This window comes from Macrobrachium rosenbergii, chromosome 9 (assembly GCF_040412425.1).
Source record: "Macrobrachium rosenbergii isolate ZJJX-2024 chromosome 9, ASM4041242v1, whole genome shotgun sequence".
Classification (NCBI taxonomy): Eukaryota; Metazoa; Arthropoda; class Malacostraca; order Decapoda; family Palaemonidae; genus Macrobrachium; species Macrobrachium rosenbergii.
This window is the reverse complement of record NC_089749.1, coordinates 23,166,315-23,187,844: the sequence shown is the minus strand read 5'-3', so window position 1 is coordinate 23,187,844 and position 21,530 is coordinate 23,166,315. Positions and strand designations below refer to the sequence as shown.

Genomic DNA, 21,530 nt, shown 5'->3' with positions numbered 1-21,530 from the left:
ATACGGGTCCCTAGGTGCGGAAGATGGCAGATTTCCTCTGCCTCTTACCCGTGCTTCCAGTGGCCCTGTCTGGAATCTGGACGCTTGGAAATGTCCCCACAAGGTCCCATTTCACCCTGCCCCCTCATTCCCCTCCCCGCCCCGCAACTCCTCTCCCAAGTGAAACCTTCCTTCCTCCATTGCTTAATGAGAGAATCACCTGGAACTAATAGTAACATCTCGGATTCAATTTGCTGAAATGGTTCGAGGGTTGAGTGAGGGAAGGAGGGCGCTCTGGGAGAGCCGTTATAGGGACAGCGAATGGGAGTCGGTTTTGTCGGGTTTATTTCATGAGGAGTTTAGGATAGCCTTTTCAAAGGCAAATCCCTTTTACTACTACTACTTAGGAGAGGTATAAGAAATTCTCTTTGAGATTTTAATTGCAATGTAAATTTTGTTTGAGATGCTTAAGACTTATTAAAGCAAATGCTCTTTATACACTTGTCTTTTCTTCTTCTTTCTCTTCCGGAAACATAATTTGTGTTTTATTTCATCCGGAATCAGATTAAAAATTATGAAAATATTTTCCTTTACCATTTCTGCTTCTATGTTTCCTTCTTCTTCTTCTTCTTCTGAATTGTTACTGTTACTGTTTCCTCTCCATTTATCTGCATATTATGTAAACTTCTCTCCCTTTTAAGCAGCCTTTGAACTTTTCTCCTTTCTCGCCAGTGCAGGTTAAGCTATTGTAATAATAATAATAATTTATCCTTTCTCGAAAAAATTTGAATACTGCAATCGTGGAGCAGTGGCGTAAATGACTCGTAAGACAATGCAGAGAGAGAGAGAGAGAGAGAGAGAGAGAGAGAGAGAGAGAGAGAGAGAGGGAAGATAAAGGAGGAAGGAGGTTTAAGGAGGAACTGGGAAGGTTATAGGGAAAATAAAGGCGGAAAAAAGGTAAGAAAATTGGGAAGATTGTTGGAGAGACAGAAGTGGGCGGGGAGGTGGAGAATGGGAAGAGAATGAAGGCGGAGAATGGGAAGATTAAGAACGAAGGAGGTGGAGAATGGAAATGTGATGGTAGGATGATGAAAACAGACAGAGAGAGAGAGAGAGACAGACAGACAGACAGACAGACAGAGGCAGAGAAGGATATCCATTCATTGCATGCAGAGAAGACTTTACAAAACCATGAGTGCAAGGGAGAGAGAGAGAGAGAGAGAGAGGCTCTTTGGAGATTATGTTTCAAGTCAAAGTTTATTGTGAGTGCTTACGACTTAATGAAAACAAATAATTTTATTTATTTTTTTTTTTTTTTGTAAAACTATTGGGATGGCTTTGTCTATCCGTCCGCCCCTTTTCTGTCCGCCCTCAGATCTTAAAAGCTACGGAGGCTAGAGGGCTGCAAATTGGTATGTTGATCATCCACCCTCCAATAATCAAGCAAGCCAAATTGCAGAACTCTAACCTCAGTAGTTTTTATTTTATTTAAGGTTTAAGTTAGCCATGATCGTACGTCTGGCACCGCTATAGGTGAAGACAACACAGGCCACCACTGGACCGTGGCTGAGAGTTTCATGGGCCGTGGCTGAGAGTTTCATACAACATTATCCGCTGTACGGAAAACTCGATTGCGTCGAAGAAACTTCGACTCATTTTTTTACTTGTTTCTGCTGCTTCTCCTCCAATTAGCTCCGCCGGTTTCACCCATCTTGCTAAAACGGAAGATTAAAAATATTCCCTCAGTTTTTTTTTCTTTATAAACGTTTGATGCACTAATGTGTAATCTATGATACAGAGTTGACGTAATTATCGGTATGTTTTATGTTTACTCTATTGCAGCTGCATAAGCAGCACGTAATTAATGATGAAATCGACATAAATTTACCTTAAACCTGGTAACCACCCTCCATAATGCATTCTTTAAATTTCTTCTCTCTTTTGAAATGCGGGAAAATAAAATAAAACCTAAAAAACCTTTGGTCGTCAATCGTTTAATGCCAAATTTCTGCCAGAAATCTCTAAGGAATTAATTAGCAGTGAACATGTACACTCGGCAAGAAAAGTGAAGATACAGTTTTCATTAGATTTCGTTCATCGAATTTCAATTTTTTTCTTACAGAAAACACATAATCTCGGTAAATTTACTCTAGAATATGAAAATACAATGGAAATTATATCATATATGTTAAATCTGCAAAACAAAAACGTTCAGATACTTAAAAACACCATGCATGTACGAAGTAATCAGAATTTCTCAGATGACTTCGTTCATAGAGATCTAAAAGATAGTATGTGGATATCTCGGTGTAGTACTATTCATCAGAACGGCAATATTTACTCGTTTTCCGTTATGAACAGGCTTATTATTGCATCAGCATACGAGGTAATGATAATTTCTTTAATTTTACACATTCATGTTTGTATTTCACGGTGTTAAAAGTCAGCTGGAATTAATGGCAGTAAATGTTGTGACACCTAGGGTAGGTTGACCAAATCTGTTTAAATCCACAAGGGCGTTCTCTATGATGTGAAGGGCAGCGCAGGAGCTTCGGGAAAACACAAGTAACTGGATGTTTCTTGACGTTGCCATAGTTTCTCTCTCTCTCTCTCTCTCTCTCTCTCTCTCTCTCTCTCTCTCTCTCTCTCTCTCTCTCTCTCTCGCCATTACTAAAACATACTATATCAATATAGTGTAGCTCAATCTCTAAAAGAAAAAAAGCAATGAAATGAGTAGCTCTACCCGATAGGCCTAGGCTTACACAACAGCAACTCTCTCTCTCTCTCTCTCTCTCTCTCTCTCTCTCTCCATTGCTAAAACATACTTTTACAAATATAGTATCGCTCATTCTCTAAAAGAAAAAAAAAATTAGCTCTACAGTACATATAGGCCTGAGGCTTACACAACAGCAGTCTCTCTCTCTCTCTCTCTCTCTCTCTCTCTCTCTCTCTCTCTCTCTCTCTCTCTCTTTCATCATAACAATGCATTCGTTCCTTTTCGTTGACAATGCTCAAATTTAACTCTTGATTTCATTATGGAAGATCGCGTTTTCGACTATGCAAGCATTCCGTTCAATGTGGTGTCATAAATTCATATGTAAGGTTGCTTGGTAAGTTACGTCGAAAAAAATGTTTATTTTGCTCAGAACTGTCGTTGCAAATTACAACTTGATCGAATACTGTGAAACTTACTACTGCATTTAAGTATCAATGATTTCATTATCGTAGACTATGATTGAAAGTTATAAGAGGTCAAGCAAAAAACAAACACAATAAGACGGAAGCTCCTCCCCTTTCTAAAGTTGCCAGATGTCGCATTATTGAGCAACATATGTCCGAAGATTTAAAAAAACTGTATCCTCACTTTCCTTGCCAAGTGTACAACTTGCAGTGGTTTAACGGTGGTTCGTGAGTCCATATAACATGGAATTTTTTTATATTGCTCTACCCACTTTTCATTTTATTATTTTTATTATCATGTGATATAAACCTTCCACGGAGTAGATAGAAAACCTGTCGTGAATACAAATGAGGAAGAACTTTGCTAAGTAAAAAACAATAGAGTTCATCAAAAATCAGATTAAAACAACAGATTAAATTAAGTTAAATTCAGAGCCAATTTTATGGAAGATTTAAAGGCCCAAAATAACTGATACACCTTTTTAGTTTTCTGTAAACGAAAATATTGTGCCGGCTCTGTCTATCCGTCCGCGCTTTTTCTGTTCGCCCTCAGATCTTGAAGACTACTGGGGCTAGAGGGCTGCAAATTGGTATGTTGATCATCCACACTCCAATTGCCTAACATACCAAATTGCAGCTATCTACCCATAGTAGTTTTTATTTTATTTAAGGTTAAACTTACCAATAATCATGCATCTGGCAACGATATAAGACAGACCACCACGGCGCCGTGGTTAAAGTTTCGTGGGCCGCGGCTCATACAGCATTATACCGAGACCACCTAAAGATAGATCTATTTTCGGTGGCCTTGATTATATGCTGTACAGAAAACTCCATTATGCCGGAGAAACTTCGGCGCATTTTTTACTTTTTTTTTTTTTTGCCAGAACAATATTAAATTTAAGACCAATTTCGTGGCAGATTTCAAGGCTCAAAATCACGGATACACTTTCTTTTTTCCATAGCTTTACTTGGGATCTTTATTAGATAGTGACCCCCAACAAATATTTCTTGGGGTCATTATCTTTATGATATTTACAGTCTTTGTTTATGTTTTTACGGTAATCCCCAAGGGGTTTATACAAAACAAAACACGCCGCAAAGGTGGATACATACCAGGTTAAAATCACTCTAAGGGGTCACTCTAGGAAAGATCCAGTACTTGTGTAAAGTTCACTGAAATGATTGGAAAGTACATGCACTGGTGAATGTATATTCTAATTCCCAATGCAGAAACTTTCAGATGCTCATTTATCACATAATTACTGGAAGCTTTTCGGAGCTCTTATTATCAGTGTTAGTCAGTAGGATTGATAATGGGAGTCGAGCAGACGCTCAGAAGTTCTCTATATTAATTTTCATAGGCTTCAAAAATATTATATCATTCGATTTTATTTCCGGAAAAACTCCCTTTTTGTCTGAAGACAATCCTGGAAAAGGAGCTCCGAAGACCATATTCTCTAAACCGAGTATTGAAGACTTTGCGTCTCCAGAACACTTGAAGGAGGCTCACGAGCTGAAGACAATCCTAGGAAGGGAGCTCCGAGTCAGTATCTATAAGCCAGTATTAGGAATTTTTCTCCCCTGAAGAATTGAAGGAGGCTCCGTATTCTGAAGACAATTCTGGAAAATGAACTCCGAAACCCACTGTCTCTTCGCTTCTGCTTCTCCAAGAAGCACTGTTAAATGAACCTCGGATTCCTGGGATTTCAAAAATGCTCTGAGGATTCCAAAAATTTTCTGGGAATCCCCAAAGTTTCTCGTGGCAGATTTTGAAACTAAGGCAAGAGCAAGCAGCTTAGCATAGTCACACATCAAAATGAACGCATTAATTGCATTTGATTGTGCTTTTCTTATTAGCAGTTGTTAATATGATCTACTCCTCGGTTTTTCGACACTTCTGGACGTCGCTTGATGCCGAGGAACAGAATACGATTTGAGAAATTTGTATGACGATTGTGTTAACGAAGTGAACGGACCCTGGAATTCACCAATGCTGTGACATTACTGCCAGCAACCTTGTTGTTGGTGGATGCCTGGGTTGGTTGCTTACAGAAGTTTCAACGTTTTGGAAAGACTACTAAGCAAATGGACGAACCAGGAGATTGAAAAGAAGGTGTAGAAACGCAGGTTTCTCCAGAGTAGCTGGGACAACCGGAAAATGACAACGAACAAGCATGATATGGAAAATCCTAAACTGACAAACATCTTGCGCCTGCATGATGAACTGCTTGCAGAAAAGGCGCATTTAGAGGAAGAAGAGGGAGAGGCTGCCAATCACGGAAGTCGAATGGAAAAATTATTGGAAGAGGCACAAGATGAAGTCTGATTCTAAAGAACAATATCATTAAACGAAAAATGAATATGAAGAGAGATTACAACAGAAAGAGATTGAAAATGTGGCTGGCTTCAAAGATGCCATGGTGATCGCATTAGATCAGGAACGTAGAGCAAATCGGCTCTTGAATGGAAGCTAGGACCAGATCAGAAAGCTTTGCGACGTCGTCTGATGGAAAAGATCAGTTGGTAAGGAAAGAAAGGAATTAGAACTGAGAAACTCAGTTCCAGCAGAAGGTGGAAAATTCGATTCTCTCTCAAGATATCGAAAAACGAAGAGAGAGAAGAAAGTGAGAGGCTGAATGCTCTTGAAAAGCAGGAGGAGGAAAACGTTGTTGAGATACATTCTGAAGAAGAGGATAAATCACTACCTGCTAGGGGAGACGACAAGGAAATGGCCGAAGTTTCCATTGCCAGCCCCTACAACTTACTCTCTGAAGTGGAGCAAGTGGAAGAAGAATGGATAGAGGAGGAAGAAGGAAAGCACGGAGAAACAGAAGGAAGAAAGAGGCAACAAGGACAGAAAGAATATCTGGAGGAGGAAAACGTTGTCGTTTTAGAAGCAGGTGAGAATAATGAATTGAGGACCAGACTGAAGGTAATATGCTTGTGAAAAAGTGAACCTGAATTACTCGCCGGCGGACGAAACAGGCGTGAATGAAAATTTAATAAGAGGGACAATGTGAGAAATGGAAGATAACAATGAATTACGATGGTGAAGAAGAAAAGCAAGAATCAGGACAAGGTGAAGAATCCGGAGATGAAGGAAAAAACGATTCCCGGCCGACCAGAAGGTGAGGCCACCTCGTCGGAACAGAAAAATGTCGGAAGAAGACTAAGGAACAAAGAGGCCAAATGAAACAGACTCGACAACAAGCCCACCAAAAGATTACGAAGAATCAGTTCAGGAGGAAACAGATGGAGTTGGTGGGGAACTGAACAAGATGTAAAGTCTGGTCTTGGAAGGTGGGGAACTCCAAAAAATGGACGGCCAAATTTCCCCAACAGCAGGTCACAGCTGCCCTTCCCCCCCACTAGTGCAGATGGACGGACTAAGCTTGCAGGCACCAAGGGCTGTCCTTCCCCACTGGCCAGGTGGTCCCAGTGAAGTACAAAGGCAGTCCTTCCCTACCATGCCAGCCAGCTGACTCTGCTGGCTTCAGGGCCAGTGGCTGCCTTTCCCCGCAAGGCAGATGGACGGGCTCACCAGCAGGGGCCAACGACTGCCCTTCCCCATCGGGGGCAGGCAGATGGACTCCACCAGTGGGGCCAATGGCTGGTTCCCCCGACCAGCCATTGGATCCCACTGACAGACTCCACCAGTGGGGCCAACAGCTGGTTCCCCCCAACCAGCCGTTGGCTCCAACTGATGGACTCCACCAGTGGGAGCCATCTACTTCCCCGAGGGAGACAGGGCGCCTGTCTGGCCCCTGCTGTCGGCCCTTCCATCTGCTTCAGTGGGAAGGTAACCATTGACCCCTGACAGTGGAGTAGTTCCACCTGCCTGTGGGGCAAACAGGGTGACAGATGGACTTCGCCGGTCGGGGCTAATGGCTGCCCTTCCCCACCGAGGGCTAGGCGGATGGACAACGCGGTGGGGCTAACGGCTACCCTTGCCCACTGGGGCTGGATGGACTTCGCTGGTGGGGCTAACGGCTTGCCCCCTTGCCCACCAGGGCTGGCGGATGGACTTAGCGGTGGGGCTAACAGATGCCTTTGCCCACGGGGCTGAGCGGATGGACTTAGCCAGTGGGGGCTAACAGCTGCCCTGCCCACCGAGGCTAGCAGATAGACTCTTCCAGTGGGGCCATGGCTGGTTCCTAACCAGCCAATGGCTGTTTCCCATACACTTTTAATGGCTGGTTTCCACCAACCACCCAATGGCTGGTTTCCCAAAACCAGCCGTTGGTTCCCTGGCAGGCGATTCGCCTACTTCGGTGGGGAAGAACGCTGCCCGGCCTCCGCCGGTGAAGCCCTTCCACCCTGCTTGATGAGAAGAGGCACGTTTGCCGGCCTCCGCGGTGTTCCCTTCCGCCTGCTTTGGTGAGGGAAGGGCCGTTGCCGGCCTCGCGGTGATGAGCCCTTCCGGCACAGCGGTGAGGCTGCCGGCCTCCGCCCGGTGGAGCCCTTCCGCCTGCCCAGTGAGGAAGGACCCTGCCCGGCCTCACGGTGCAGCCCTTCCGTTTTGCTTCAGTGGGGAAGGGCCTTTGTCAGTGGAACCCTTCCTCCTACTTACGTTGAGGAAGGGCCACCCCCGGCCTCCAGAGTGGAGCCTTCACGCCTACTTTGGTGAGGAAGGGCCACCGTCGGCCTTCGCCACTGGAGCCCTTCTGCCTGCTTCAGTGGGGAAGGGCCTCACCTGCTTCAGTGGGAGAGAACTCCAGTGGAGCCCTTCCACCTACGTCGGTTGGGAAGGGCTCCCGCCGGTGGTGCCCTTCCGCTTGCTTCAGTGGGGAAGGGCCTCTGCCGGTGGAGCGCTTCCACCTGCATCGTTTGGGAAGGGCCTCTGTCGGTGGAGCCCTTCCACCTATTTCAGTGGGGAAGGGCCTCTGCCGGTGGACCCCTTCCAACTGCTTCGGTGGGGAGGGGCCTTTGCCGGTGGAGCCCTTCTGCCTGCTTCGGTGGGGAAGGGCCGCCACCAGCCTCCACTGGTGGAGCCCTTCCGCCTGCTTCGGTGGGGAGGGGCCGCCGCCGGCCTCTGCCAGTGGAGCCACCGCCTGCCGGTGGGAGGGCGCTGTCAATGGAACCCTTCCTCCGCCGGTAGGGAAGGGCCACCCCCAGCCTCTGCCAGTGGAGCCCTTCCGCCTACTTCGGTGAGGAAGGGCCGCCGTCGGCCTTCGCCAGTGGAGCCCTTCCGCCTGCTTCAGTGGGGAAGGGCCTCCACCGCTGGAGCCCTTCTACCTGCTTCAGTGGAAGGGCCTCCGAGTGGGCCTTCCACCTCGTCGGTGGGAAGGGCTCCGCCAGTGTGCCCTTCCGCTTTAGCTGGTGGGAAGGGCCTCTGCTGATGAGCCTTCCACCTGCATTGTTTGGAAGGGCTCTGTGGTGGGCCCTTCCACCCTATTTCAGTGAAGGGCCTCTGCGGTGGACCCCCTTCCAACTGCTTCGGTGGGAGGAAGCTGCCAGTGGAGCCCTTCTGCCTGCTTCGGTGGGGAGGGGCCGCGCCCGACTCTCATGGTGGAGCTTCGCCTGCCGGTGGGAAGAGGCCCTTGTCAGTGGAACCCTTCCTCCTACTTCGGTAGGGAAGGGCCACCCCCAGCCTCTGCCAGTGGAGCCCTTCCGCCTACTTCGGTGAGGAAGGGCCGCCGTCGGCCTTCGCCAGTGGAGCCCTTCCGCCTGTTTCAGTGGGAAAGGGCCTCTGCCGGTGGAGCCCTTCCACCTGCATTGTTTGGGAAGGGCCTCTGTGGGAGAGCCCTTCCACCCTATTTCGGTGGAAGGAGCCTCTGCAGTGGACCCCTTCCAACTGCTTGATGAGAGGGCCTTTGCGGTGAAGCCGCTTGTGCCTGCTTAGGTGGCGAAGGCGCCGCCCTCGCTGGTGGAGCCCTTCCGCCTACTTTGGTGAGAAGGGCACGTGGCCTTCGCCAATGGACCCCTTACTTCTTCAGTGGGGAAGGGCCTCTGCCGATGTGACCCTTCCACCTGCATTGTTCAGGAAGGGCCTCTGTCGGTGGGCCTTCCACCTATTTCCAGTGGGAAGGACCTCTGCGGTGGACCCCTTCCAATGCTGCCCGGTGGGGAGAGGGGCCTTTGCCGGTGGGCCCCTTCTGCCTGCCCCGGTGAGAAGGGCTGCCCGGCCCCGGCTGGTGAGGCCCTTCCGCCTGCCTTACAGTGAGGAGGGGCTAATGCGGCCTCCGCCAGTGGAGCCCTTCCGCCTGCCGGTGGGGAGGGGCGCCGCCGGCCTCGCCAGTGGAGCCCACTTCGCCTGCTTCAGTGGGAAGGGCTGTCAGTGGAACCCTTCCTCCTGCTTCGGTGAGGAAGGGCCACCCCAACCTCTGCCAGTGGAGCCCTTCACCTACTTCCAGTGAGAAGGGCCGCCGCGACGCTTAAGCCAGTGGAGCCCTTCCGCCTGCTTCAGTGGGGAAGGGCCTCCACCGCTGGAGCCCTTCTACCTGCTTCAGTGGGAAGAGCCTCCGCCAGTGGAGCCCTTCCACATATGTCGGTGGGAAGGGCCTTTGATGAGCCCTTCTGCTTGCTTCAGTGGGAAGGGCACTCTGCGGTGGAGGCCCTTACCCCTGCATTGTTTGAAAGGCCTCTCTGCGGTGGAGGCCTTCCCACCCTTGGGATGAGGGCCTGCCGCTGGACCTCCCGCCTGCTTCGGTGGGAAGGGCCTTTGCCGGTGGAGCCCTTCTGCCTGCTTTGAGTGGGGAAGGGGCCTCTGCGTGGACCTCCCAACTTCTTAGGTGGAAGGGCCTTTGCCGGTGGAGCCCTTCTGCCTGCTTTAGTGGGGAAGGGCCTCTGCCGGTGGACTCCTTCCAACTGCTTCGGTGGGGAAGGGCCTCTACCGGTGGAGCCCTTCCGCTTGCTTCAGTGGGGAAGGGCCTCTGTAGGTGGAATCCTTCCACCTGCTTTGGTAGGGAAGGGCCGCTGCCGGTCTCCACCGGTGGAGCCCCTCTGCAAGCTTCGGTGGGGAAGAGCCGCCGCCGGCCTCCGCCAGGGGAGCCCTTCCGCCAGCTTCGTTGGAGAAGGGCTGCTGCCGGCCTCCACCGGTAGAGCCCTTCCGTTTGCTTCAGTGGGGAAGGGCCTCTGTCGGTGGAACCCTTCCTCATACATCGGTGGGGAAGGGCCACCCCCGGGCTCCGCCGGTGGAGCCCTTCCGCCTACTGTGGTGTGGAAGGGCCACCGCTGGCCTTTGCCAGTGGAGCCCTTCTGCCTGCTTCAGTGGGGAAGGGTCTCCACCGGTGGAGCCCTTCCACCTCCTTTAGTGGGGAAGGGCTTTTGTCGGTGGAACCCTTCCTCCTACATCGGTGGGGAAGGGCCACCCCCGGCCTCCGCCGGTGGAGCCCTTCCACCTGGTTCAGTGGGGAAGGGCCTCTGCCAGTGGAGCCCTTCCACCTGCATTGTTTGGGAAGGGCCCTCTGGGGAGAGGCCCTCCACCCTGCTTCAGTGGGAAGGGCCTCCGCCAGTGGAGCCCTTCCGTTTGCTTCAGTGGGGAAGGCCCTCCGCCAGTGGACCCCTTCCACCTGCTTCGGTGGGGAAGGGCTTCTGCCGGTGGAGCCCTTCCTCTTGCTTCGGTGAGGAAGGGCCTCCGCCAGTGGAGCCCTTCCACCTACTTTCGGTGAGAGAGGCCTCTGGCGGTGGAGCCACTTCCAACTGCTTCAGTGAGGAAGGGCCTCTGCAGTGGAGCCCTTCCTCCTGCTTCAGTGAGAAGGGCCTCCACCGATGGAGCCCTTTCACCCTACTTCGGTGAGAAGGGCCTCTGGCGGTGGGCCCTTCCACCTGCTTTCAGTGAGGAGAGGGCTGCCTGGTGGAGCCCCTTCCTCCTGCTTTGGTGAGGACCTCCACTGGTGGAGGCCATTCCACCTGCCTTCCGGTGAGGAAGGGCCTCTGGCGGTGGGCCCTTCCACCTGCTTCAGTGGGTAAGGGCCTCTCGGTGGGCCCTTCCTCTGCTTCGGTGAGGGCCTCGCCCGATGAGCCCCTTCCCACCTCGCCGGTGGGGAAGGGTACTCTGGCGGTGGAGCCTTCCTGCTTTTGGTGAGGAAGGGCCTCTGCTGGTGGGCCCTTCCTCCTGCTTCGGTGAGGGCCTCCGCCGATGGGGCACTTCCACCTACTTCGGTGGGAAGGGCGCTGGCCAGTGAGCCGCACCTGCCCGATGAGGAAGGGCCTCTGCCGGTGAAGCCCTTCCTCCTGCTTCAGTGAGGAGGGGCCTCCGCCGATGGAGCCCTTCCACCTACTTCAGTGGGAAGGGCCTCCGCCAGTGGAGCCCTTCCGTCTGCTTCGGTGGGGAAGGGCCTCTGCCGGTGGAGCCCTTCCTCCTGCTTCGGTGAGGAAGGGCCTCCACCGATGGAGCCTTTCCACCTACTTCGGTGGGGAAGGGCCTCTGCCGGTGGAGCCCTTCCACCTGCTTTGGTGGGGAAGGGCCTCTGTCAGTGGAACCCTTCCACCTGCTTTGGTGAGAAGGGTCTCTGCGGTGGAAACCCTTCCACCTGCTTTTCGTGGGGAAGGGTCTCTGCGGTGGGCCCTTCCACCTTCTTTAATTGAGGAAGGCTCTGTCAGTGGAGGCCCTTCCACCTGCTTTGAGTGGGGAAGGGTCTCTGCGGTGGGGCACTTCACCTGCTACAGTGGGGAAGGGTCTCTGCCCGGTGGGCCCTTCCACCTGCTTTGGTGGGGAAGGGCCTCTGTCGGTGGAACCCTTCCACCTGCTTTGGTGGGGAAGGGTCTCTGCCGGTGGAGCCCTTCCACCTGCTTTGGTGGGGAAGGGCCTCTGTCGGTGGAACCATTCCACCTGCTTTGGTGGGGAAGGGTCTCTGCCGGTGGAGCCCTTCCACATGCTTTGGTGGGGAAGGGCCTCTGTCGGTGGAACCCTTCCACCTGCTTTGGTGGTGAAGGGCCTCTGCCGGTGGAGCCCTTCTGCCTGCTTCAGTTGGGAAGGGCCTCTGTCTGTGGAACCCTTCCACCTGCTTTGGTGGTGAAGGGTCTCTGCCGGTGGAGCCCTTCCACCTGCTTTGGTGGGGAAGGGCCTCTGTCGGTGGAACCCTTCCACTTGCTTTGGTGGGGAAGGGTCTTTGCCGGTGGGGCCCTTCCACCTGCTTTGGTGGGGAAGGGTCTCTGCCGGTGGAGCCCTTCCACCTGCTTTGGTGGGGAAGGGCCTCTGTCGGTGGAACCCTTCCACTTGCTTTGGTGGGGAAGGGTCTTTGCCGGTGGAGCCCTTCCACCTGCTTTGGTGCGGAAGGGTCTCTGCCGGTGGAGCCCTTCCACCTGCTTTGGTGGGGAAGGGCCTCTGTCGGTGGAACCCTTCCACCTGCTTTGGTGGTGAAGGGTCTCTGCCGGTGGAGCCCTTCCACCTGCTTTGGTGGGGAAGGGCCTCTGTCGGTGGAACCCTTCCACTTGCTTTGGTGGGGAAGGGTCTTTGCCGGTGGGCCCTTCCACCTGCTTTGGTGGGGAAGGGTCTCTGCCGGTGGAGCCCTTCCACCTGCTTTGGTGGGGAAGGGCCTCTGTCGGTGGAACCCTTCCACTTGCTTTGGTGAGGGGAAGGGTCTTTGCCGGTGGAGCCCTTCCACCTGCTTTGGTGGAAGGGTCTCTGCGGTGGAGCCCTTCCACCTGCTTTGGTGGGGAAGGGCCTCTGTCGGTGGAACCCTTCCACCTGCTTTGGTGGGGAAGGGTCTCTGCCGGTGGAGCCCTTCCACCTGCTTTGGTGGGGAAGGGTCTCTGCCGGTGGAGCCCTTCCACCTGCTTTGGTGGGGAAGGGTCTCTGCCGGTGGAGCCCTTCCACCTGCTTTGGTGGGGAAGGACCTCTGTCGGTGGAACCATTCCACCTGCTTTGGTGGGGAAGGGTCTCTGCCGGTGGAGCCCTTCCACCTGCTTTGGTGGGGAAGGGCCTCTGTCGGTGGAACCATTCCACCTGCTTCGGTGGGGAAGCGCCGCGCAGCCTCTGCCGGTAGAGCCTTTCCACCTGCTTCAGTGGGGAAGGGCCTCTGTTGGTGGAACACTTCCATCTGCTTTGGTGGGGAAGGGCCTCTGCCAGTGGAGACCTTCCACCTGGTGGGGAAGGGCCACCGCCGGCCTCCAGCGATGGAGCCCTTCCGCCTGCTTCAGTGGGGAAGGACCTCCGCCAGTGGAGCCCTTCCGTTTGCTTCAGTGGGGAAGGGCTTCTGCCAGTGGAGCCCTTCCGCCTGCTTTGGTGGGGAAGGGCTACCTCCGGCCTCCACATGTGGAGCCCTTCCTCCTGCTTCGGTGAGGAAGGGCCACTGCCAGCGGAGCCCTTCCGCCTGCTTTGGTGGGGATGGGCCTCTGCCGGTGGAGCCCTTCCAACTGCTTCGGTGGGGAAGGGCCTCCGCCGGTGGAGCCCTTCCACCTGCTTTGGTGAGGAAGGACCTCCGCAGTGGAGCCCTTCCACCTTCTTTGATGGGGAAGGGCCTCTGCCGGTGGAGACCTTTCCAACTGCTTCGGTGGGGAAGGGCCTCCACCAGTGGAACCCTTCCACATGCTTCGGTGAGGAAGGGCCTCCGCAGTGGAGCCCTTCTTCCTGCTTTGGTGGGGAAGGACCTCTGCCGGTGGAGCCTTTCCGCCTGCTTCGGTGGGGAAGGGCCTCTGCCAGTGGAGCCCTTCCACCTACTTCAGTGGGGAAGTGCCGTGCAGCCTCCGCCAGTGGAGCCCTTCCACCTGCTTTGGTGGGGAAGGGCCTCTGTCGGTGGAACCCTTCTGCCTGCTTCAGTGGGGAAGGGCCTCTGCCGGTGGAGCCCTTTTGCCTGCCTCGGTGGGGAAAGGCAGCCGCCAGCCTCTGCCAATGGAGTTCTACTTGCCTTAGTATTATGGGCAGCCTTTTTCTCCAACCAACAGTCTCTCCTCCAGCCCTTTTTTCATTTACCTTTAGCTTTATCTTAAGCTACCTTATCATATCCTGTTACCAACAAATATTTGTGGTATTTAATTTCTATATTTCCAATTTCTCTCAAACTTTTTTTTATTTTGTAGGACAAATCACACAGAAGTTTGTTTGTTAATGTAATTGAACTAGATTTGGATGGCGCATTGTGTGTGAGAGGGCTTACCGCACTCCTGATGAGCCTTCTCGTTAAATATATGAAGCAAATGAGGCCGTTGCAAGAAACGATGTTAATGTTGAACTCCTAAGGTCTGCTACAAGCTTCTTAAGCAGGATTTTTTGGACAAGGTTACTAGCCCCTTCCTCCTACAGGGTGGAATGGTCAGGGAGGTTTACATGCCAGTGATATATGGCATTATTTGGCGTATCACGTTTTTAGGCACTGAACAAGCTTACCGTGCTCCACGTCATCGATCAGATGTTAACGGTATAATATATATATATATATATATATATATATATATATATATATATATATATATATATATATGTTGTGGTGTAGAATAGATAGGGAAATTAGATAGAAAAGAAAAAGAGAGAGAGAGAGATAGAAAGAGAAAAAGTTAGGAGAGAAGGAGAGAGAAATAAGAATAAAGAGAGAGGCAAAGAACACAGTGATAACGGCCAAATGCTGTTGTGTCATGTTATCAATACGTGTTTAAGCCATAAAAACAGTCGTAAAAGTGAGAAATAATGGCCTCGCGATTGAAGCTAACCAAAACATGAGTCAGCACAGTCTAAATGCTTACAACAGCTGATTCTATAGCCCCGCCTTCTCAGGAAGGTGTTTTTGTGGAAGTTCCAGGAATTTGGGGGTTGGCCCAAGTGATGTACTTCTTCAACCTCCAATCAATTATGTGTGGGAGGGGTCTTTCACACACCCTCTTAAGATCACCTCCTATCAAGTCCTCTAAGGAGAGATTTGAATCACACCCACTACAGTCCTTCCTATCAGCTACTTGAAGGGGAGGCCTTGCTGATTAGTCCTTCCAATAAGGCTAGAAGGAGGTGGAGACTGCAGGTAGCAAGTTTTTCTGAGGGTTCGACGAGTTAGAGACCTACGAGGAGACGAGAGTCAGAACTGTGTCCTTCAAGGGAGAGTACATCTCCCCTCGCTTCTGTGTTCCCCATATAGACTGAGTCAAGAGTGATTGTTTTCTATCATTGTAACTTGTTAATTTTGTACTGATCTTTATAATACTAAGTACTAATTAAAGTGAAGAAATTACCGATCTCGTCTCTATATGCCTTTCTGAGAGATATCAATACTTAAAAAGAATAGATATACAAAGATAGCACATCATCCACAAAGCGATCTGAAGGACACCTCGAAAGAAACCAAGGTAAGAAGAGAAAGACTAAAATCTATACAAACATATAACAAAGAACATAAAAAAGGGAGATAACTCCCAACATATATATACATATATATATATATATATATATATATATATATATATATATATATATATATATATATATATATATATATATATATATATATATATATATATATGTATATGTACTGGGTGTTTCAGAAATTAGAGCCCCCTCCACAGAACAAATGGAGTTATGAAGTTTTCTGCTATATCCTATCTCCAAGTACATTAGTTTTAGTTTCTATTATGCTATTTTTCATTTCACATTTCTTATATTTTCAGACTGAGTAACGGAGTTAGATACAGCCATGGCTAACAACTCGGAGGAAGTCAGATGGATTGACCGAATCCGCGCTATAACTTTCAGAGAGGCCAGGGATGCTGGCGCATCCTTCATTTCACGTTCCTGGATAACTAAATCCGTTAAAAGAGATGAATCTTTTGTTAAAAGAAACTGGAACAAAAATCCATGTGACTGTCATCACAAAAAGAGTGAGAATCTTGGAAGGCCTGAAGTCCTTTCTCAGGAGTCAAAAGACATCATAGCTGAGGCAGTGGGTTGACCAAGAAAGTCTTTACGTAAATTGGCACTTGAACTAGAAACAAAAAGGGGAAAGAAGAGAAGATATAGTGCTGTATATCATGAGTTTGAAAAACCTGGTATCAAGCCATTTCATATTATCAGCAAGCCCAACATCACTCAGCAACAGAGAGAAGACCGTGCATGGTTTTGTGGTTCATTTTTTAAAGATTGGCATGAAGCTGACTTTCTCCATGTTGCCGCATCAGACAAATTCTTCATTTACACACTCAGGAAGCCAAATCATAAAAATGACATCATTTGGGCTGCAAAGTTGGATGATATCAGCGATGGCATGCGCTATCGCCAAGTTGTGAAATTTCCTGAATGTTTGGGAATTTTTCTCTGTTTCACAGCCAAACGGTTAATGTAGATCATCAAAGAAAAAGGACAGTCATGGAATGGCGAATACTTCAGAGAAACTGTGCTTACTGGTGGAGTATTTCCTTTCCTCAAAGATCCTGAAAATGTGTTATCTGTTGAAGAAGTCACATTTTTGCATGATAAAGGCACCATGTTTCAAAGCTCTTCAGACACAGGAGCTGCTTTGAAACGGGATATCGATTTCTTCTCGTCAAGTGAATTTCCAGGCAGCTCCTGACCTTAATGTGTGTGAAAACATTGGTAGTATCTTTAAAGGATCGTGTTGAAGTGCACACAATGAACTATGATGGTATACAAGCCTCGACGACCTGCAAAGAGAGGTGACCGAAGTACTCAGGAAATGGAGTTTGAGTCTCAGCTTTTTGCGATTTGCTGAAATCATACCCTCAAGAATGGGGTGTGGTATAGGCAGATGGAGGCCACAAAAATATTAAATACTCAGAGAGAAACCCAAATAAATACCAGTTCTGGATTACTTTTGTTTTTGTCCATATCAATTTTAGTGCTCTAATTTCGAAACACCCTGTATATATATACACTGATGTATGTCTGTGCTTTCCATACAAAACTTTACAGTGAGGATAACTATACATCACCTTCCTAGCATATATGCCACGATACCTTTTATATACTAACACAACTTTCCCAGATAAGGAATTCCCCAAACCACCTCAGCCTACCCTCCACCCCTAGGTGAAGAAAAAAAGGAAGAGGGATGAATGAAAACTAAAAACGAAATTCTTACCATCTGCCTTTTTCTTATCCCCCTGAACATCTGCTGTTCATAGTCTGCTCTGTTTCATCTTGTACCTGACATAATATTTGTGGGAAGCCGCCTTCCCCAATTTATTTCCCATCTCTCTCTCTCTCTCTCTCTCTCTCTCTCTCTCTCTCTCTCTCTCTCTCTTCTCTCTCTCTCTCTTCTCTCTCTCTTCTTCATCTTTTCCTTCTTCTTCTACCTCTTCTTCTTCTCACGTAACCTCTGAGAAACTACTACCACCTGAGATTTTATTCATCCCACATTACCCGACCTGGAAATAAAGAAGGTTGACGACGGAGAGAAGCTCCGGTTTATACTGTCGATGTCTGGGAAGGATGTGTCCACAAGGATCCCATCGAAATACCTTCCTCTTTTTATTTGTCCTTTTCTTTTGGTTCGGAAATAAGGATCCTTCTCTGTTTTTCTCTTTCTTCGTAATCCTTCAACTGCCTCTGATTTAGGCGTTTGTTTGTCATCGAGAATCTATGTCAGTTCACGATTATTAAGCTAAATTTAGACTGCTTTCGTCACTTGTTTTCTTGCTATCGTACAATAATTGTAGGACAGAATGTTGTCAATTGATAAATAACCAAAAAAATTTTATTAGATTAATAAGAAGTAGAGACGTATATAATCACTATATTTCTAAGATGTTAAATTGATAGAATTTAACTTTATTAGTGAGATAAAATTTCTTTAACTACTGGCATTCGAGGTACCGTCATCGATTAGAAGTTGAGATTTTAAACCGATGATGATAGATGATAGGTTTTACATTTAAGAAAATATAAATGCTAATATACCTATAATGTTTGCATGTTTACAAGAGCTGAAAAACGTAAATTTTGTTTATTCTCTCCACTTTTAAGCAAAATATATCAACGGAATTGATGTATTGCTGACATTTCTCCTCGAGCGAAATCTCCCAACTGCTCGGGCGAGCGACAACAGAGGAGGAGGGGGGAGTCTGATACAAAATTGAAAAGGATTTTTGGGAAAGCAGAACAAACATTGTTATTAATACCAGAGAAAGTGAAGGGAGGTTTGAGGGAGAGGGCAGCACCGGGAGAGCAGGGAGGACGGTCGTGGGGGAGGGGGCGGCATTTGTTGGAGCCCAAAATCAGAAGAGGAAAAAATAAATTCTGTCCCGAGAACAAAGCCTGGCTGATTGGCCGTATGCAGGATTAATAGAGTACTTGGGCCGTGTGTTCATTGTTGACAGTTGGCTGTTCACGGCCGAACCATCAGGAATTTTTTTGTTCAATTGGATTTCGTTTATTCAATGGACAACAGTTCCAGAAATGCTGCTGTGTAATACACAGAGCCAATAGACAATTCAGAGACACAGCCTGTTCTTTTAATGCTGGTAGAATTGTGGCGTGTGGGCGAGACGTTTATACGCGACGCCTTTTGAAACCCTATCCTTGGTTTAAAAAGAGAGAGAGAGAGAGAGAGAGAGAGAGAGAGAGAGAGAGAAGCAATCTTTGGAGATGAGTTTTGAAGGTAAAGTTTTTTATGGGTGATTACGATTAAATGAAAACAAATCGCTTTTCCTATGTTTCTTACAACTTCTTCCCCTCAATTAGTTCTGCCAGTTTCATCCATCTTTCAAAAATGACAAATAAAGAAATCCCTTCTCATGCAAGATTGTTCAAGTATCTAAACCCATTTTGTATGCGGTAATCCTTTATGGCTACCAGACCATTACTAATCTGTGATAGATTTGATGTACTCCTTTGTGGCTGGACATGTATCACGAAATTGTGGCTGCATAAACAAGGCGTGATTAATGATCAAATCTAAACTAAACATTTTCAGCAAGGAATTAGCCACCCTAAATAATGTAGTTTTAACATTTCTTTTCTCTGTTGAAACAAAAAAAAACTTTGGTCGTCAATTATGAAATGTCAGATTTCTGTCAAATATTTAAAAATTTATCCTACATCGAACATTCATAACTTGCAATGGTTTAACGGTGTGGCTCATGAATTCATATATTAATTTTATGCTGTTTTACCCAATTTTATATTGTTTTACCCAACTTCCTTAATGTTAATATTTTTTTTATTACAGTCATCCTATTCGACTGGGTGTTTTTTTTTTTTTTTTTTGTAGTGTGGGGTTCCGGGTTGCATCCTGCTTCCTTAGGAGTCCATCACTTTTCTCACTGATTCCGCTGTTTCTAATAGCACTCTATTCGGCATGAGTCGTGCAGCTACTTCGGCATCTAGTTTTTCCAGGTTCCTTTTCAGGGATCTTGGGATCGTGCCTAGTGTTCCTGTGATTATGGGTACAATTTCCACTGGCATATCCCATATCCTTCTTGTTTTGATTTTCAGGTCTTGATACTTATCAGTTTTTTCTCTTTCTTTCTCATCTACTCTGGTGTCCCACGGTATTGCCACATCAATGAGATACTTTCTTCTCGACTTTGTCAATCTGCGTCAAGTCTCGTCTGTTGGCACGTATCGCCCTATCTGTTCTGACACCATAGTCCCAGAGGGTCTTGCCTGATCGTTTTCTATCACTCCCTCAGGTCGGTGTTTGTACCACTTATTACTGCAAGCTAGCTGGTATTTCTTGCACAGGCTCCAGTGGAGGGTTTTTGCTACTGAATATTGCCTCTTTTTGTACTGGTTCTGTGCAAGCGCCGGACATTCGTTTGCTATGTAGTTTATGGTCTCGTCTTTCATGTTGCACTTCCTGCATTTGGGTGAGATGTTAGTTCCATCTATTGTTTTTTGGACATATCTGGTTCTTAGGGGCTGATCTTCAGCCGCTGTTAGCATTCCTTGTTTTTCCTTCTTGAGTTCTCCCCTCTGTAGCCATTGCCATGTTTTATCGCTGGCCAGTTCTTTAGTCTGTCTCATGCACTGTCCGTGCATTGGTTTGTTGTTCCATTCCTCTGTTTTGTTTTTCATTCTCCTGTCTCTGTATATTTCTGGGTCTTCGTCTACTTTTATCAGTCCTTCTTCCCATGCACTCCTTAGTCACTCGTCTTCACTGGTTTTCAGATATTGCCCAGTGCTCTGCTCTCCATGTTGACAGTCCTTTATGCTAAGAAGCCCTCTCCCCCTTCCTTTCGTGTTATGTATAGTCTGTCTGTATTTGCTCTTGGGTGTAGTGCTTTGTGTATTGTCATGTGTTTTCTAGTTTTCTGGTCTATGCTGCGGAGTTCAGCCTTCGTCCACTCCACTACTCCTGCGCTGTATCTGATTACTGGTACTGCCCATATATTTATGGCTTTCGTCTTGTTTCCGGCGTTGAGTTTTGACTTGAGTATCGCCTTAAGTCTCTGCATATATTCTTTCCAGATCGTGTTCTTCATCTCCTGGTGTTTTATATCCTCTCCTTTTATTATTCCCAAGTATTTGTATCCTGTCTCATCTATGTGTTTGATGCTATTATTATTATTATTATTATTATTATTATTATTATTATTATTATTATTATTATTATTGTTATTATTATAGTGTATAAACCTTCAAAAGAGGGGAAAACCTATAAATGATTAAAAATGTTGAAGAACGCTAAGAAAAAACAACAACAAAGAGTTCAGGAGAAGTCAGACACAAACAACAAACAAATACAGACAAATAAGTAACCATTAATCACAAAACCCTTTTAACGCCGCTGGAGTCATTCATACGCGTCCGACGCTAATAATCACAGCTGACTGACTCTACCAAATGATCAATGGGCCAGGCGCAGGATCTGGAATTTTGAGCAAAATCGCTTTTTTTCCAACAACTTTAGCCACAAACCCCAACCCCCTTCTCCCCCCCGCCCTCCATCACCCGCTTTCAATAACCCTCCAACCCCCCTTCTCAGACCCAAACTCCCTTTAATCCCTGACCATCTGTCAATTAGCAACGGCTTCCATCCATCCATTAAGCGACAGTTTATTGCATTACTCGCAAGGTTCAGGCACTAAAGGCTGCCTCAGCTGCTGCCGCTGCTGAGTCAGCGTTTCCTGCGTCAGGGTATTCGTTCTCGGTCACTTCCCTTTAGTCTTAGGAGGATGCTCGAAGTTTTGTTCGAAAGAAGGAACTTCGAGAGGTCGGTTGTGGGAGGCTTTATAAACAGTTAAGTGTCCGCTAAAATGTAAACAATACTCGGTCACGAAAAGCTGTTGTTTCAGCCCTCCCAGAAGCGGAGTATTGGTTCTCATTACTCACCTCTAATCAAAGAAGGACGCCTGGGAAATTTTTCTCCGAAATAATGAATTTAGAGTCATATCGGATACCTAAATAATTAAATCCGTATACCGAAGCTTGTATCTATGTAATTTTGAGTTAAGTATACGAGGCAATGTACCCAGTTCACGAGCTCTTGAATTCCGTTGTTTCTGCCGTTCCTCCATTGAGGGATTGTGTCTCGTTTATGTCCCTA

General features: G+C 48.1%; 1 protein-coding gene across 1 annotated transcript; it reads right to left on the bottom strand.

The window, feature by feature from the left end:
- Nucleotides 1–11,683: 11,683 nt before the first annotated feature.
- On the bottom strand, nucleotides 11,684–15,166 carry LOC136841914 (pre-mRNA 3' end processing protein WDR33-like). Its single transcript, XM_067109334.1, has 2 exons — nucleotides 15,098–15,166; nucleotides 11,684–13,930 (listed from the first exon to the last, which is right to left on the bottom strand). The coding sequence occupies exons 1-2, from the start codon at nucleotides 15,164–15,166 to the stop codon at nucleotides 11,684–11,686; spliced, it is 2,316 nt and encodes a 771-aa protein (XP_066965435.1).
- Nucleotides 15,167–21,530: the final 6,364 nt, after the last annotated feature.

What these genes read in the sequence shown, in the direction of transcription:
- LOC136841914 (XM_067109334.1), bottom strand. Translation starts at nt 15,166, where the DNA reads ATGGGGAACACAGAAGCGAGGGGAGATGTACTCTCCCTTGAAGGACAC. An exon ending in GTTCTGACTCTCGTCTCCTC is followed by an intron (nt 13,931 to 15,097) that starts GTAGGTCTCTAA and finishes CTCCATTGGCAG; the next exon opens with AGGCTGGCGGCTGCCTTTCC.